This window comes from Ursus maritimus, unplaced genomic scaffold (genome assembly GCF_017311325.1).
Source record: "Ursus maritimus isolate PB19 unplaced genomic scaffold, ASM1731132v1 scaffold_34, whole genome shotgun sequence".
In the NCBI taxonomy this organism is placed as follows: domain Eukaryota; kingdom Metazoa; phylum Chordata; class Mammalia; order Carnivora; family Ursidae; genus Ursus; species Ursus maritimus.
Genome location: NW_024426008.1, coordinates 21,667,910 through 21,684,633, shown reverse-complemented (window position 1 = coordinate 21,684,633; position 16,724 = coordinate 21,667,910). Strand labels below are relative to the sequence as shown.

At 40.9% G+C, this 16,724-nt stretch overlaps 1 protein-coding gene across 6 annotated transcripts in view; it reads left to right on the top strand.

Moving 5' to 3' along the window:
• The window catches only part of RFX3 (regulatory factor X3), a 285,719-nt gene extending 277,070 nt beyond the window's left edge, over positions 1-8,649 (top strand). For 5 of the 6 annotated variants that reach the window (XM_040620294.1, XM_040620295.1, XM_040620296.1 and 2 more), the window contains one exon: positions 1,491-8,649. In XM_040620294.1, the coding sequence (XP_040476228.1) occupies positions 1,491-1,729 (239 nt within the window). In that variant the 3' untranslated portion in view covers positions 1,730-8,649. The remainder of the gene's footprint in view (positions 1-1,490) is intronic. The other variant, XM_008690924.2, reaches the window with a different exon arrangement.
• The last annotated feature ends 8,075 nt before the right edge of the window (positions 8,650-16,724 follow it).

Here is a 16,724-nt window from a genome sequence, read left to right as displayed (position 1 = left end):
ATAAAAGTCCATTCTCCAGAGGCACAAAGGTAACAGGATAAAGTAGATGAGCCTCCTCTAAGAGCCCTTCTGTGTTTACCTCTCAATAATGCGTTACATCCTTTCTAGTCAGTAAATTTCATGTCAACCTTTTCAGTCACAAGTCCCACTTCTCGGGAGATGTTGCTTCTGGCAACTGTGTGCTGCCTAACGTGTGCAAGTGTGTGTGGAGGCCCCATTCCTCCTCGTCACTCTTCTCTGGAACCAGCTTTGCCCCAATAGTAAGATAACGATAACAAGGGAAGAAAAGTCAAGGGGCCCATGTGTTAGCAGGGACTTCTGCAGGTGTGTGCTCCAAATGATACAACTCCATTCAGCAGCCCTTAGAAAGAGTCCAACCCAATCAGACTAAAGAGATACTTGTTAAACATGCATGGCATGTTCATAAAGTCTGAAAGTTTCATAGTTAAAGTAGATATATTTTAGTTATAGATGAAGTATTCGATGCAGTTAAACAATTTTTGTTCCAAATGAAAATTTAAAACAATGATCGTTTCTTTTTTTAAACAGTAAAACAGGTAGAAGGTGCAGTAAAAACTCTTTAGATTTTTAAGGCGGAAATCTTTTGCCCACTGTTTAAAAATTATCGCTGATGGGGAGGTGTTCTCCCCACCCCTCTGAGGAGAACCTTGCATAGTGGTAAAGTTGTATATGAGCATTTTCTCTCTCTCCTGTACTTTTGAATTTTAGCAGTACGTGTTGGGAAAAAAAGTGGTAGTCCATTATAATGATGTCTTAGTTCACATACAATGTGTTAAAATGTGGAGGTGACTACGACTATTTAATACATTTAATTTCCAGAAGTGAATATCGGCTATTAACAGTGAGTGTCAGTGTTGCCAGGAACAGAAATCCATCGTGCATTTTTAATCTGACAGTACTACCTCAGTCAGTGTATTTCGAAGGGCTTATTTAATATTGTCATCTGCAACATTCAAGGGCACCGCAAACTGTACAGCAGCCCCGCTTATGCGTGCTGCAGTTGTTTTGCAGACCAGCATAAGCCTCACCTGTATCAACGTGGGCACGGGTGAAATTTATATCTAGTATAGATTTCGAAGGAGACTGAGAATTTTCCTCCCTCCCTCCCTCCCTCCCTCCCTCCCTTCCTCAGCATGTTTCAGCTCCTTCCCCAAAAGCAGCACAGCCTGCCCGAGGGACTACTTTAGGGTGACTCAAATTATGCCAACTGCTTAATCCAAAAACTCCAGGAAATCCCAAAGGTCTTCCTAAAAGAACTCTTAAAAGTATCTCTCACAAAGTAGCCAAGACTCCATTACTGTTGCCACGTTGGAAAGGATTGTGGGTGCCCTGGTAGAGCGTTGGTACCCATGAGACGCACGGAGCCCACACTCGCAAGCTCTGTGCCCCGGGCCGAGCTGAGCTGACGGGGTTGCTGGCTGTCAGCCGGGGTGTCTTCCGGTAATACGGTCTTGGTGTCGTTTGTGCAGACGAAGGCAGCGAAGTGGAAAGCGAAATGGATGAAGAACTGGATGACTCTTCGGAACCCCAAGCCAAAAGAGAGAAGACCGAGCTGAGCCAGGCGTTTCCGGTGGGCTGCATGCAGCCGGTGCTGGAGAGCGGTGTGCAGCCCAGCCTCCTGACCCCCATCCACAGCGAGCACATCGTCACGAGTACTCAGACTATCAGACAGTGCAGCGCCACCGGAAACACCTACACCGCGGTCTAAGGGATATTAAAGCGTATTTTTCCAGCTAACATTACCCCTGTTGATAGATTGGGCTTAAGTTGAAAATTGAATAAGCCTGAAGGTCGACTGTTGTCAAATTCTATCTGTGCTGAACATTACCTTTTTGGAGTTGTGAAATGGAATGGGTGTATGTATTTTGCCAGGTCTTTTTTTTTTTTTTTTTAACTAAAAAAAAAAAATCATTTGCCTCTAAATAATAAGAGTTTTTTTTTTTTTCCTCTTTAGTTTCAGGTGTCAAGAAGGATTTTTACCACACTTAATGCCAATGTTTTTGTTTTCTTATAATTAAAAAGTAATTTACTTTTTTTTTTGTAGCTTAAAATATTTTATTGTTGATTGTTAGTCTTGGTGTATGATTTCATGTGTAAGTTTTTAATTAGATGCACTTCTGTGAAATATCAAAAGAAATGAATTTCTTTGATTTACACTGGAGGCATGCCCGTTTAGCAGCAGATGCATCAAAGTTGCTTTTGAAAGGTGCTTTTCATTGGACAGAACCACAAGGCAGGATGTTGATAACACTTTGGTACGGAGAGAGAATACAGAGCATTTTTATTACAGTGCAAGAGGGTTGGGAAGGTCATCTATTTTTCTCTGGAGAAAAATTGAGCTGAGCATTTATCAGTTCAGAGTAAATGACAGGACTGCAAGAGATTATGCTAATATGTACATAATTTGTGTACATAATTATTAAACCATATTAATGCAAGCTTCCGTTAAACATTGAATTTTAACCGTTATTTGCATACCAATTCCTCTGTTTAAAGACTACTGATTCTGTATTTGGGGCCACTGCACAGATGCATTCTGCTGTTGAGTGGGGCTGTTATAGTTAGATACTGAAGCTGAAAAAAAAAATGACTTGACTTTTGTTTGTTTTTTTGTTTTGTTTTGGGTTTTTTTTGGTGTTGTTTGTTTTGTAAGTGTACGTGCTACTTATGCTGAGCTGGACATACAGGAAACCATTCCATTTGGATGACTTTCTTTTATTCCAGGTCTTTTTCCTAATAGTAGTTCAATATGCTGCTATTATAGAAGACAATTTATAGAATGCAAGGAATGTAGCAACCTGCATATCGTGATTTCCTTCAAAATATTTCCTGGTTTCTAAAGTATGTGGATTTAAATTTTAAACAGAACCTGAAGGCAGTGTACCTGGCACACCACACTGTTGCTTATCCCCAATTCGGTAGGATTTGGATAGGTGGCCGGATGGACCAGTGCCATTGAAGAATGTACATCAGGGATCATCGTACCTCGGCTATTACATGGTGCCTTAAAACAGAACTGAAGCTACGGTTTAGTAAGGCTTATTTTGTTCATGTGAATTCCTCTTCGATCCATTTGACAAGGTGTGCCTGTCACGTTCACGTTCCCGAAGTGAGGACAGGTCACATGTTCTTCAAAGGAAATTTAGGGCAAGCAGAGCAAAACAAAAAGACAAAAAAAAAAAAAAAAAATCAATTCCCCTCCCCAAGTGACCACGAACGGACCTTTTGTTCATAGAGCTGAATATTACTTGATTACAAATCAGATTGCTTAAGGGTGTGGAATAGCAGACTAGTTTTAATTACCAACTTGTCACATAAAATCATATATGTTTTAGGCCATTTTTATCTAGTTATCACTTAAGGAAAGTTAACAAAATAAGCAGGTACTTATCGAAGTGCATCTTTTCAGTCTAAATGTTTTTTGTTGTGGTTTTTTTTTTTTTTTTTTTTTGTCCGTGTCTTGATGTCTGTGTGTCCACAGCGCACACAAGTGCCCGTGGGCAGGAGTCAGCTGCAAAGTCAGGTGAGGTCCTAGACAGGATACACCCGTCCCCATTTGAATTTACATGAAAAGCCAAGGTTCTTTTAAGTGCTCAAGTTATTAACAGCAACAAAAAAACAGGCACATCGATTCTTTTAAGTAGTTTTTAAAAAGCTAATCCACAAAAATAAATGAACACATAAACACCTAAAGCCAAAAAATAAAAGGGGGGGAAGCACAAAATGATTTACAGATGATTAATGAGGCCTGTATTAAACTCAAGATGTTTATCTTTCCAGTTTTACTAGGGTGGGGGTGGGGGGTTGGAAAGCAGAGGGCAAGCCAGTCTGTCAAGTGAAAAATACCAAATGGCTTATTGGGTAACATGCAGTGTATTTCCGCTGTCGTTGCTCGATTGCCTTAGGCCGTTCGCAAAACTAAGATCAACAGAGTTTCTTAAGTAAACTTTAAATGTTCTAGATGTAATTTTTAAAATGGGTTCAAATTTTGTATGACTCATCTCATTTATTTGGAAGTCTTCACTGGCATTCTCCCATCACCTCATCCAGATACCATTGAAATGACTATCCCCCTTTTTTCCTCCCCAAAAAGAAGTTGATAAATTTGCACCATCACGCACACAAAAAGGCAAACAAACTAACAAAACACCTTCACTGCGAAGACCACATATCTATTGTGCATTAGGGAATGTTTACAGGTAAAATTAAAATCACAACATGAAAAAGACACTCGTCACTTCGACTCTCCTTTCTGAAAAAGCTTTTTCGCTTTCCCTTCCCCGTCCACCAGCCCCAGAACTGCACTCTATCTGTATCGGACCAAATGTATTTGCTGGTTTCGCCTTGTTTATTGGACGATTTTCAATGTATTTATAATCATTGTTTATTGTTGGATATATTTGTATCATTAGAGGAATCTGATAATAATGGGCAAATTTAGAGTGATGAAAGGTAGGGATTGGGGACCCTCCAGGATTCAACATTTCTTCCAATTGTTCATGGTTTGTTCTCCATCAGGACAGATTAAGAATTAACAGATATTACTGCATTTCAGCTTGACTCACTAAAAACCTCCCGATCTCCTTCACGAACACAGGAGCATTCATCTGTGACTAGGGCAGATAGTTCCAAACCAACAGACAAAAGACCATCTCCAGTCTGTGCCATTTCCGGTGATCTGTAGTCTCCAGTAAGACAAGAGCACCTCTTCAATCACACACAGACATCTCAGCCAATCTCGAATTTGAACTGTGAGATCGAGGAGAGAAGTCAAACCTCACGATTTGTACATTTGAGGAAATGGGAACAATCCCCTTTATTGCCTTTATTTGATGTTTGGTTTTCATTTGTTTCATTCATTGAAACTGTGACTTTTCTAAGTAATACGGACGCTAATACTCTCAGAGTAGATTTATTGACAAGTGACAAGTATACATGTTAAGGACTTCTTAATATTTCTTGACATTGTAACCAAACCCACTAGTCATGAAAAATATCTATATAGACCACGTGCTACACTTTTCAGCGAGGAAGATGTTAAGGAAGGCATGTTGGCTATTTTTAAGTTTCAGAAAAGATACTTCCTTAAAATAGGATTGAGTCTCGTGGGTGTGGTTTGATCTTCACACACATACTTCGAGAATCATACCCAGAAGATTTGCGTTCATGAAGCCAGTGAACAATGGGGTGAAATGGGGGAAACACCTCCTTGGAACACAGGGCCCAATTTTGAAATTTTTCTTTGGCTCTCAAACGGCTGGTCACTTTTTCAGGATTCTCATCCAAACCATGTTTGGACTGACTCTTTAAGTCTTACTGCCTTTTCAGAAATCCGCTTTCCTTTTTGTGCTTTTTCTTGTACTGTATAGCACGGTTCATGCACCTCTCTTTAGATGGTGTACTTTAAAAACACAAGTAAATTTTAGAAAATGGTTTTAACACTGCATACCTGAAATTAGGAGTGTGCAACGTTGACTGCCTTTGATTTGTAGTAGACGAGTCAAAATGAACACGGTCTTGTGGCAGATGCTGTCAAAGTCGTTCAGGAATGACTACGGGTTCGTTACTGTCATCATGAACCTTTTTACGTGAACGCACTCCCTACAAGTGCTGAACGTGATGCATTTTCAAATTTAAAAAAAAATTCTTCAGATGGTATATTTGAAATGTCTAAAATGATGCTGTGCTGGAAACATTCGTGTAAAAGAAAAAGAAAATGTGTGTCACTGTGATGTTGGTCCTCCCTGCGTGGACGCAAATAGAAAGTAAAAAACACTCTGGCAAGTCACCTTTCTGTTCAATTTGAGGCAGTGGTTATGGACAAAAAATTGACCTTTGGCAGAACCTTCCCTCCCCCGAATTCTTGGTGAGAAAACAACAACTATCAAAACATGGAAATCGGAACACATCAGAGCTTCTGATTTCAATGAATCACACCGGAACATGGGGGAGAGGGGCAGACATGCAGTGCTATGAAAATTGGGCTTGTCACTAGATCAGATCAACCTCCATGTATATGGTTAGAACAAATCAATGAATGGAATCCTAGTATTTCTGCAAGTTTGGTGATTTAAAAAAAAAAAAACTGGAATAGAAGCATTAATTCAGTGCTTAGTTCTAGTATTAGAAAACCCCTTCGATGTAATGCCTTGTATCAACCCTTTGAGCATTGTAAGATATACAATGGGGGACAAAAGCCTTTCAGATCATTTATTTAGACTTAGACCGGTAAAATATACTCTATATCCAAATGTCTAATTATGCTGTTTTTTTAAAGGGGGGGGTAGGAAGAGAAAGTGTTTCCATGCTGAACACTTGCATTTTATATACAACTCTTAATTTTCTTCTTCAAGAGGGCTTGATATATTTATTCCCAAATATTCACTGCCATCTAAGTAAGTGTACTGTTTACAGAAAAAAATCAACTTTTCTAGCATCACATCATGACTCTAGAAAAGGAGGACAGATACATGGGCCTGTTGACCTATGTTGTAACTGATCTCTGCACATTGAAAGTACCTAGATTGCCTTTAAAAGGTATGATAAAGAAAGGGTTACATTTCTTTTTATTTTTTTTTTCCTTTCCCAAAACAAAACAAAAGATCTCGTTTATTTAGCTTTAGAAAAGTACAATTGTAAAGTGAAGCCTTAGGAAGAAATGAGTTCGAGTGGATAAAGAAAAGCTGAACTCTTTTGGGGGCAGGTAAGCTATTTGGAGTTAGATCGCTCATAAAATAATACTGTTTGGGAATTTCATACAGGGCATAATTTTACCTATGCTCCAAAACTTTATAACACTTTGTCAAAAAATTAGACGTAGATAGAATGGAGAGCAAAGCACTTGATTTTCAGCTCATCTGTCAGGAGATGCCATGACGACTGCTTCTGATCTGGGTAAATGTCAGTCCGCTTACACAGTTGCCGACTTGGTTCAAGGGACGCTCTGCGTGCCCTTGACCCCCTTTTGTCCCCCGCATGACGGAACGTGACAGCAATGTCGTCTGCAGATGTGCTTGCGCAGCGCTCACAGGGCGCCGCCTGAGAGTGTAACCCATTCCGATGTCTGGTGAAGGGACATCCATAGCATAGTGCAAGTTTGCCGTAAAAACATTGCTTTTTAGACAGTGTAGGAAGTCAAACCATGCAAATTACTCACGTGTTAACATGCAATACTCAAAGGGTTTTAATTTAACTCTCTTCTTTTGAATTCTTCATGATGATTTACTGTAAATGCTTCTCGGTTTGCATGCTCTGATCATTGCTGCTAGTGATTTCATGTGCCAGTAGACCTGAGTTTAGTTTACCAATTTTACTTAAATAGTAAAAGCCACTTACAAAGTGACTGCCTAGGATTTTTTTTCTTTTGTTTGAAGTACTTGGTAATACGTCTTATTTTTTTTAAAAATGTGTTTTGTCTCTTCTTTTACTTGGTTCCGGTATTTGATTCTTTTTTTTCCCCCCTCTTTCCTTTGTTTTTAAATAAATTATGATGTTGGGATTGGAAGCCCTGAGTAATGAAATCTTTTGGTAAGAATTGTTACGTAGCTCGATAATGAGGACAACAAATCTTTGTTAGAAGAATTCTGATTCTAGGGGAGGAAGGAAAAAATTAAAACTCCCATTGACTGTTAATAACCGAGTAAATTTTTCCTTCAATGAATTAATAGTTTTGAACGAATGATTGCCTTGTTTTAACCTGCTAACCACAATTTTAAACGACCCGATAAAGGAGGTATTGAATTTTATTCGTTTAAAAAGCATCTTTTGTACCAAAGCAAATTTTTTTCGCTACTCATCTCCATCATCAATTGGGACCTATGGTGGTGACCAATGTGTTGGTTACAGAAACTTTAAGTGAGTGCCTTGAGAAAACTTGGAAATTTGTGCCTGGGGTGGTAAACTTTTAATTAGGTTAATTGTAGTGCTTACCAATCAGTAATTCCGCTATCACTCAGGGCTTTCGTACCTTCTAGGTAAAACTTCTTTCATTGTGTTTTTTTAAAATACTGTATTTTTTTTTAAGTGCCATCATTTAAATTTCACTTAGTAAGTGGCAGATTACATTATTCAGTCCCACAAGCACAGAAACATAGTAACACTAGGAGATATTTGAACATTTATTTTACAATCGACTGAATATATTATGTAAATGAGGTAAGCAACTTTTGTAGAGATTGTATGTGTGAGATAATGTACTGTTCTTTTCCAGTTTTTGGACTACAGTTGAATAAACTTTTTAATTATTTAAAAACATCTTTACCGAATAACATGTGATGGTTTTTTGTATAATGTATTTGATTTTGTAAATACGTATTTCCTGATGTGATTTTTGTGAGAAATGCTAAATCTTTTAGTATATCATGTCCTCTCAAAATTGGCAGGAGCTAAATAATAGTTTGTGGGCGATTTGTATTGTGTACTGTACAATAACTGGGGAACTTTTATAATTATAAAAATATATATTAACTTTTAGTGTGTTGTTTAAACAAATGACTGGAACATACTAAAGATATTAGTAGGATTTTTCTGAATATTTCAGACTTGAACTCAGGCTAGCTTTCTTGTGTTTTTCAAAACAAAATGGTGTCTTGTCTTTTAAAATCAATAAATTTGTTTCCTTGTTACAAATACATTTGAAATGCCTTGATTTTTTTTCCCCCCTCAAATCATTGCCAGGAAGCTGGAATGCAGGGCCTGCCTCATCCGGAGGGTAGGTAGTCTCTGTGTCATTGACTAGCTGAGAAACAAAATTAAGTTGTTTTCTGTTTTTGTGTCAGATGAAATTAGCAATATTTACACATGAACAGCAGAAAAAGAGAAAACAGAATTATAAGCCCAGCAGGGTACAAATCTTACCCTCAAAGAAAATTAGTGATTGAGTGCTGTTTAATTTCAGAAGCTGTCAACGGTTCCATTGTAAGTCCAGATTTTTGGATGTTCATAATGTGTTTGTTTTATGTCACTTCACATTGATATTTGGCACCCAAGTTCCTTGCTTAGATTGAAACAGCTTATTAAAATTCATTCTAATACACTTAAGGAGATGCCCTACCCCCATTTTCTTCTTTGGATTACATAGTTACATACAGAAAAATTTATCGTTTTCAGTACACACAACTGAATTTTGACAAACACACACAGGCATGTAACCACTACTGCAGTCATGTAAAACTTTTTTTTTTTGTATCTCGCAAAGATTTTTTTAAATCTCTCTGTGTGACGGGGGGGCCCTCCTAGAATATGGAATAGCCAATTTGTTTTGATTTCTTAAAAAAAAAAAATGCAAGACAGAAAATATCCTTTTGGGAGTCCCCAGCGTGGTGCTTTCAAGTCATAGTACAAAGTTACTTCTGAAACAAAAATATTGACATCTTAGCCCACAGAAACACCAAAATCATTCTAACTTGGGTGGACATTTAATCCAGTAACATAGAAATATACCAAAATACGTTAGTTAATAAACAAAGAGAAGGCAGACAGGATTAGAGTCAATAGAAGAGACAGTACTATGCTAGGAAGAAAATGACCAATTTGAACATGTTTATGTTGCAGAAATACTTGTGAAATATTTGGAAATTTTGTACAAAAAAAAAAAATAGAGTTCCCAGTGTCCAGCCTTATTTTTGTACTTGGTTTCTTTGAAAAATCTGAAGCCTTTCAAATATATCCTGTAATGATTGCACTTTGGTTATACTATTCTTCTCACCAAAGGTCCTTAATAGCATTTCCTTCTCTCTTGGAACTTGGACGTTTCAGGACATGAACTCAGCCTGAGAACTATCACTGGTTTTCATTAACCGATTCAGTTCAGTCCACCAAATACTTTCCTTCCGTTACGGTCTCAAAGTAACGTGTGTAGAAATTTGCCGTCCGTCGTTTGGTTGAGACATGGACTGTTTCTTGTGGAACAGCATAATCAACGGAACGGCTGCCGTATCGGTGAGGATACTATATTGAAGTCAGGGGGAGGGAGCAGAAGGGCACTGTAGTCGGATTCTGTTCTGGTTCTCTCTGGACCAGGAGGAGGGGTCTGCTCACTCTCACAGGGGCTGGATGCCAGATTAGTTAGGCTGAGGGAACTTAGAAGCTTCCCAATGCTGATGAGACCCGTTTTTCATCAGTTTGTTGTTGGTCCTATGATTGGAAAGTATCCCATGTGTGCCTGGGAACATGGGAAGTTGGGCCCAATTTGTCTGAACAAATATATTCGGAAGTAAAGTAAATAAGTGTACTATTATGGCAATTAAAAGGGAAAGATTGTTAAACAGCATTTTTGAAAGAGAACAGATCTCTATACTGGGTACAAGAAAAAGTGCTTCAAGAGGTTGAAAGCAAAAAGATAGGGAAAGAAGAAATAGAAATGCTATGAAATAATTAATGGTAAATCTGGTAAAAAGATGTGAAAGGTCTGTATGCTGAGAACTATAAAACATTGCATGCGGGCATTAAAGACTAAAAGGAGAGATCCGCTGTGTTCATGAAGCAGAAGACCCAATATTGCTGAGATATTAATTCTCCCCAATTTATAGAGTCAACACAATCCAATCAGAATTCCAGCAAGCTTCTAATAGACAATGACAGGCTGACTTTATAATTCATATGGGAATGCAAAGGATCCAGGTTAGCTAAAACAGCTTTGGAAAAGAAGAACCAAGTTGAAGAACTACCAATACCTCAATTCAAGGCTCTTACAAAAATACTCTAACCAAGATAGCGTGGTATTGGAATCAAGATAGAACAACTGGATCTGTCCAACAGATGAAAGGAAAAGAATAAAGAGTACAGGAATGGACCCGCCCATTTATGGACCACTGGTTTTTGGCAAATGTGTAAAGGCAATTCGATGGAGAATCTTTCAAGAAGACACCCATATGTTTAAAAAGAGTTTGAGCATACCATACACAAAAGGAACTCAAAGGGTCATAAACCGAAAGATAAAACCTAAAACTATAAAACCTTTTTTTTAATTTTTCAAAAGATTTATTAGAGAAAGAGTGCGTGTGAGTGGGGAGAGGGGCAGAGGGAGAGAGAAAGAGGAGAGAAGCAGACTCCCCACGGAGCGCGGAGTCTACCGCAGGGCTCGATCCCGGGCCCCTGAACCCATGACCTGAGGTGAAATCAAGAGTCGGATGTTCAACCAACTGGCCCACCCAGGCACCCGAACTATAAAAATTTTAGAAGAAAACATAGAGAAAATCTTTGAGATCTTGGGTAAGGCAGAGCTATCTTAGCCATGACTCAAGGATGACCCATAAAAAAATCAAACTGATAAATTAGTCTTCATAAAAAATAAATGTCCTGCTCTTCAAAAGATGCAGCTAAGAGAATGGAAAAAAATCAGTCCTACCTTGGGGAGGAGGTTTTCCTCAGGTCTCTCATTTTTCTGCGTGTGTTTTGAGCAAGTGTATTAGATAGATTTAGTGAAAAGCCTTGGAAGATAGAGAGAAAGGTTCCCTCCGGGGCAGAGGGCATGTTTGTTTCCTGACAGTGTGGTGAGGAGAGTTGTCGTCTCCGGGGCACAGGTTGGGCAGGCTTGCTAGCAGCCCGCTTTAAAAACGACTGGGGCTTCTTGGCTGGGACACAAACCCGACCTGTGCAGTACCCGCATGGGTCCTTCCTCATCCCCTCCTGGGTCTTTGGGAGGAACGGGGTTGTAAACGGAAGCTCCAAAGTCCTTTCTCTCTAACCGGGGGTGGGGGTCTGGTGTGCCCCTGCTGGTATCTTTGAAGCGTTGGAAGGCTCCCCTGCTAGTTTGCCGGCAGGTTAAAACAGACCCTTCACAGCTCTTGACACCACAGACTGGGAGAAAATATTTACCAATCATATATCTGAGAGAGGACTTGTGTCCAAAGCTATAAAGAGGTCTCGAAACTCAAGGTGTTGAAAGTATATGCATAGAGCAGCAACCACTTTAAACACTAAATACATGTTTGGATGAATATTTACTTAAAGTCTGTCTCCCTCTATAATTCCAAACTTCAGTATTTTAGGGACCTCTCTGTCTTTAATGAGATGCCCGCTCCCCAGGCTGCAGCTATGATATAGGCTAATAGGCCTTTTTCACAGAGACTGAGCTCCTGGGTCTGTCGTCTCTTGCTGTGCCTTGGGGGTGGTGGCTGTTTAAAAACTTTTTACAGTCCTGTGGGACTCCTGATTGTAGTCCTGCTGGCCACCAGAGCCATGCCAAAAATCAGGGTGCCAGACAAGGGGACAGGCTCCTCTCTAGGTGAGACTGGCAAGCTGGAGCCCCGCCACAGACCCCTAGAAGTGAGCCAACCCAGAAGCAGGGCCCCCAGGCCTAAGCTCCTGGACAAGCAAATAGGTTTCCTTCCCCAGAAGACTGGGGTGTGTTTTAGTCCGCTGTCGGTGCAGTGCCCCGGGGGTGCTGGCCTGCCCAGAACCATCTTTCTGATTGTCACAATCCCTTGGACTTGGAATGCAAGCCCTCCTGGCCTCCAGAGCCGGGCGATCAAGGGCATCCCCTGGGCAGCAGCTGCAGAAGCGGCGGCACCTGTGCGGCCCGGGGAGGGCGTGAAGACCGTGCGGGCGGAAGAGGAGGAGCAGGTGGTGGTTACAAACAAAGATGGCGCCCGCCAAGCTCCGTCGCTGGAGATGTAGAGTGCCCACCGGCTCGACATGTGTGTGTTAAGTTAGATGCTCCTCGTCGGGCCAACGCTTTAATATGAGCAAAGGAGCCCTTTTCACGTCAGTCGGGACAGGACGGGCGGCTGCCGCTGAGCCCTGGCGTGGTAAGTCCGCGCGCGCGCGTCTTTAAAGAGCAGGTCTCCGTTTGGCTTCAGTCTGTGGGTCTCGAAGATGTGAGTCGCATTAGAACACATAGAACGTTTCCAAATGTTCTAGCTGTTTGGGGGGCTCGTCTCTCAGGTGCGGGTCCTAAAAGTCCGGGTTGCTGATGTGCGGTATGACCCCTTCACTCCTCCGGGAGAAGGGCTGGGTTTTGAATTCCTTCCTGGTGCTCGTCGCTCGGCCGGGGGTGAGGTTCATGGGGAGACTGTGTCCCAGTCTTTACTCCCTGCTTCCATGCGGTTTCCCTCTCGTTTACCCAAACTGTAGGACTTGCTCTGCTAGTCTTTAGGTTTTTTTCAGAGGAAGCTTCCATATGTAGCTACAGCTTCCCTGTGTCTGAGGGGGAGGTGACTTCTGGATTTTCCTAAGCCGCCATCTTGAACTGAACCCCAGGGACCTCTCAGTGTGAATCACTGCAGAGTTCCCGCTAGCTCGGCCCTTCGGATGTAATTCAGTCAACAAACATTTGCACGAATTAAGAAACCAGTTGTCTTATGATTATACCTAATGATTATACTATTTAAAGTTGATTGTTTTTGCCTTTGCAAATAATTATTAATGACTCATCTTCAACATTTTATCTATGCATTTATCCTATTTTCCCCATACGCATGTATTCTCTATACACACTCGTAGAAGTCAAATTTGAGGGCTAATAGGTTGCAAAATTTAGTAGGGTAGCTAAAGTCTACTGTGAAAGCTGAAATCAATTTATAATTCCTTAGCTAGCTCTGAATCAAATCATTAGAAGCCAATTAACTGAAAGAAAAAAAAAGTTGTACGAGGGATGCAGGCAGGACGGGTCCAAGGACCCAGAGGGGCTCCCACAGGACCAGCCAGGTGGGTCCTTGGCTTCATGAAGTATGGAAATCAGCATGAGCCAGCAGGAGGTGAAAGCAGAGTTTATAGAAGATATATAGAGAGATACAGATGGAACATTTGGGAGACTCAGAAAGAAAAAGAGAGTTTTGTCTTGGTGTGGGGCCTGAGGGTTTTAATTGAAGATTGTGATGTGGTGCACGTGGCCTCTCAGGCATCCAGGAACCAGTCAGAATGAGGACAGGGTCCAGGTGTCCATCATAAGTCACTTATTCCCTGAAGCCAGGGGTGTTGGTGTTGCGACGTCTAGCGCCAGTGGTCTGAAATACGTGTAAAACTGTGGTCATTCTCAACTGGTCCTTCATAAAATGTTATCTGTTTGAGACAAATCATTAATTCCTTGTCCCTTACGAGGAGGATATACGCTATTTGCGTTTTCTGAGGCCTGTGTAAAGTGGGGTGGGGGTGCAGGTCCTAGCAAGAATAGAAGCCAGGTAAGAAGCCAAGGGGAAAAAAAAATAAAAGCAGCTTTTCCTCTTGTGGGGTCCCTTTGGTTTCCCTGTCTCAAAAGCAATTTATATTTGGGGGCACCTGGGTGGCTCAGTCGGTTAAGCATCCAACTCTTGGTTTAGGCTCAGGTCATGATCTCAGGTTGTGAGATTGAACCCCGAGTTGGGCTGTCCTAGCTCGGTGGAGAGTCTGCTTGAGGTTCTCTTTCTCCCTCTCCCTTTGCCCCCTCCCCTCTGTGTGGGCATGAGCTTTCTCTCTCTCTCAAACAAATTTTTTTTTTTAAAGCAACTTATATTTGATCATTTTACAGGCAGAGAAATCAATACTTCAAAATATCCTCAATAATCTGGCAAATGATTACTCAGCAAAATGGTATTTGATTATTTGGAAAACTTCCCTCAACAATTGCCGTGTTACGTGTCTTTGGGCAAATATGTCCCAAGTGATTATTCTGAAGTTAACCTTGGAATATGAATTGCAAATACAACACTAACCGGTTATGTTAGCATGTTATTACAACTGTCATTTTCATTGTAGCCCATTAAACATACCTACATACTCTCAGAACAGTTCATTACGTCTATTAAGTAAGGGAACTGTTCTTTAAAGTATGAAAAAAAGATTTTTTTAAATCCTTCTGATATAAAATATGACTCCTCACCAAACTGCAAACAACCCATTTCCTTCAAATGTAGAAGGAATAAGGAAATTATGGGCTATTCATATAACGGAATACCAGGCATTAGTAAATTAAAGCGAGTACAAGCAACAACATGGTAAATCTCACAAACATTACATGGATAAGAGAAGGCAAATAAGGAGGAAAATATGTTATATTATTCCATTTAAGTTCAAAAACAGGAAGAAGTATACTATAGTATATTGTTCACCTTTGGAGAGGAGAAAACATTTGCAATTGAGAAAGAACTCAAGGCTTTTGGGTGCTAGCAGCATTCTATTTCTTTTTTATTTTTTTAAGATTTTATTTATTTATTAACAGAGAGAGACAGCCAGCGAGAGAGGGAACACAGGCAGGGGGAGTGGGAGAGGAAGAAGCAGGCTCCCAACGGAGGAGCCCGATGTGGGGCTCGATCCCAGGACTCTGGGATCACGCCCTGAGCTGAAGGCAGACGCTTAACGACTGAGCCACCCAGGCGCCCCGCAACATTCTGTTTCTTGATATGTGTAGTGATTTGATCCTTACTTTCGCTTTGAGAGAATTTACTGAGCTGATTGAAACCAACACACACATTAAAACTAGACCGAGTCCAGACTCTCCTGTCTAGCGGAGCATAACGGCTTCAAATCTCAGACCGACCCAACGGTTTTCTAAAGCCCAGGAGCATTGAACTTACGCATTTGTATTGAAAGGCACCCCAAATACAGCTTTACTTTCAACACAGTATTTAATGATGTCTTGAACCAGAAGCAGCCATGAAATGCTCATGCTTCGGTAAGCACAAACGAATACTGCCAACCTGATTTCTTACATCTTATTACTAAAGGATATATTTGTTGAAGTTGATTGGAGTTAACAAATAAATACTAAGCATATTAAAAAAAAAAAAAAAATCCTGCCTGGGGCACCTGGGTGGCTCAGTCAGTTAAGCATCCGACTCGTGGTTTAGGCTCAGGTCATGATTTTGGGGTGGTGAGATGGAGCCCCTGCAGCGGGCTCCGTGCTCAGCGGGGAGTCTGCTAGAAGATTCTTGCCCTCTGCCCCTCCCCCACTCTCCCTCTCTCAATTAAATACTAAATCTTAAAAAAAAAAAAAACAAAACAAAAAACTCTGAGTGCCTGGTAAGTTAAGAGTAAATGGTACAATCTATAACAGAACATTTTGGAAAGTCTCCCAAATTTATAAGCTGTCCTTATTCTGCAGAAATGTTTCTCAATGGTCTGGAGTGCCCAGTGGTTTTCTGCTTTGCCCGAATGGCTATTCAGACAATTAGCATCAGTAGGCTATATGCATTAGAGGAGTAGCTCTTCGATCTTTAGAATACAGAGACCTCAGTGTGACACTTGGCAGCAAACCAAGACCACAGAATATGTCAAGGGGAAACCCTAAGAAGCAGCAGATATTATGCGCAGAAAATCACACTGTTTGCATTTCAGAAATAGGATGGTTTACTTTCTTGATAGGTGCGCTATCACTGCAATATGCCCAATCCCAGACAATGAAACATAGGATGTCATATAGTCATCCTGAATGATTTGCAGAATCCAAAATGCCACACAGCTTAGGACCAGTGAAACAGCAACAGCCACACTCTTATATAGAAATGTTTTGCTGGGGCACCTGGGTGGCTCAGTTGGTTAAGTGTCTGCCTTCGGGTAAGGTCATGATCTCAGGGTCCTGGGATCGAGCCCTGCATTCTGGCTCCCGGCTCTGCGGGGAGTGCGCTTCTCCCTCTGCCCCTCCCGCTGCTCATGCTCCCCGCGTCTCTCTCAAATAAATAAATAAAATCTTTTAAAGAAATGTTTTGCTAAGCGATGTCATACAAATGAAAAGAGCCAGAGAGGGACACTCCCGGGACTTGTCCACCCCACTCCTCTAGATGGCCCTG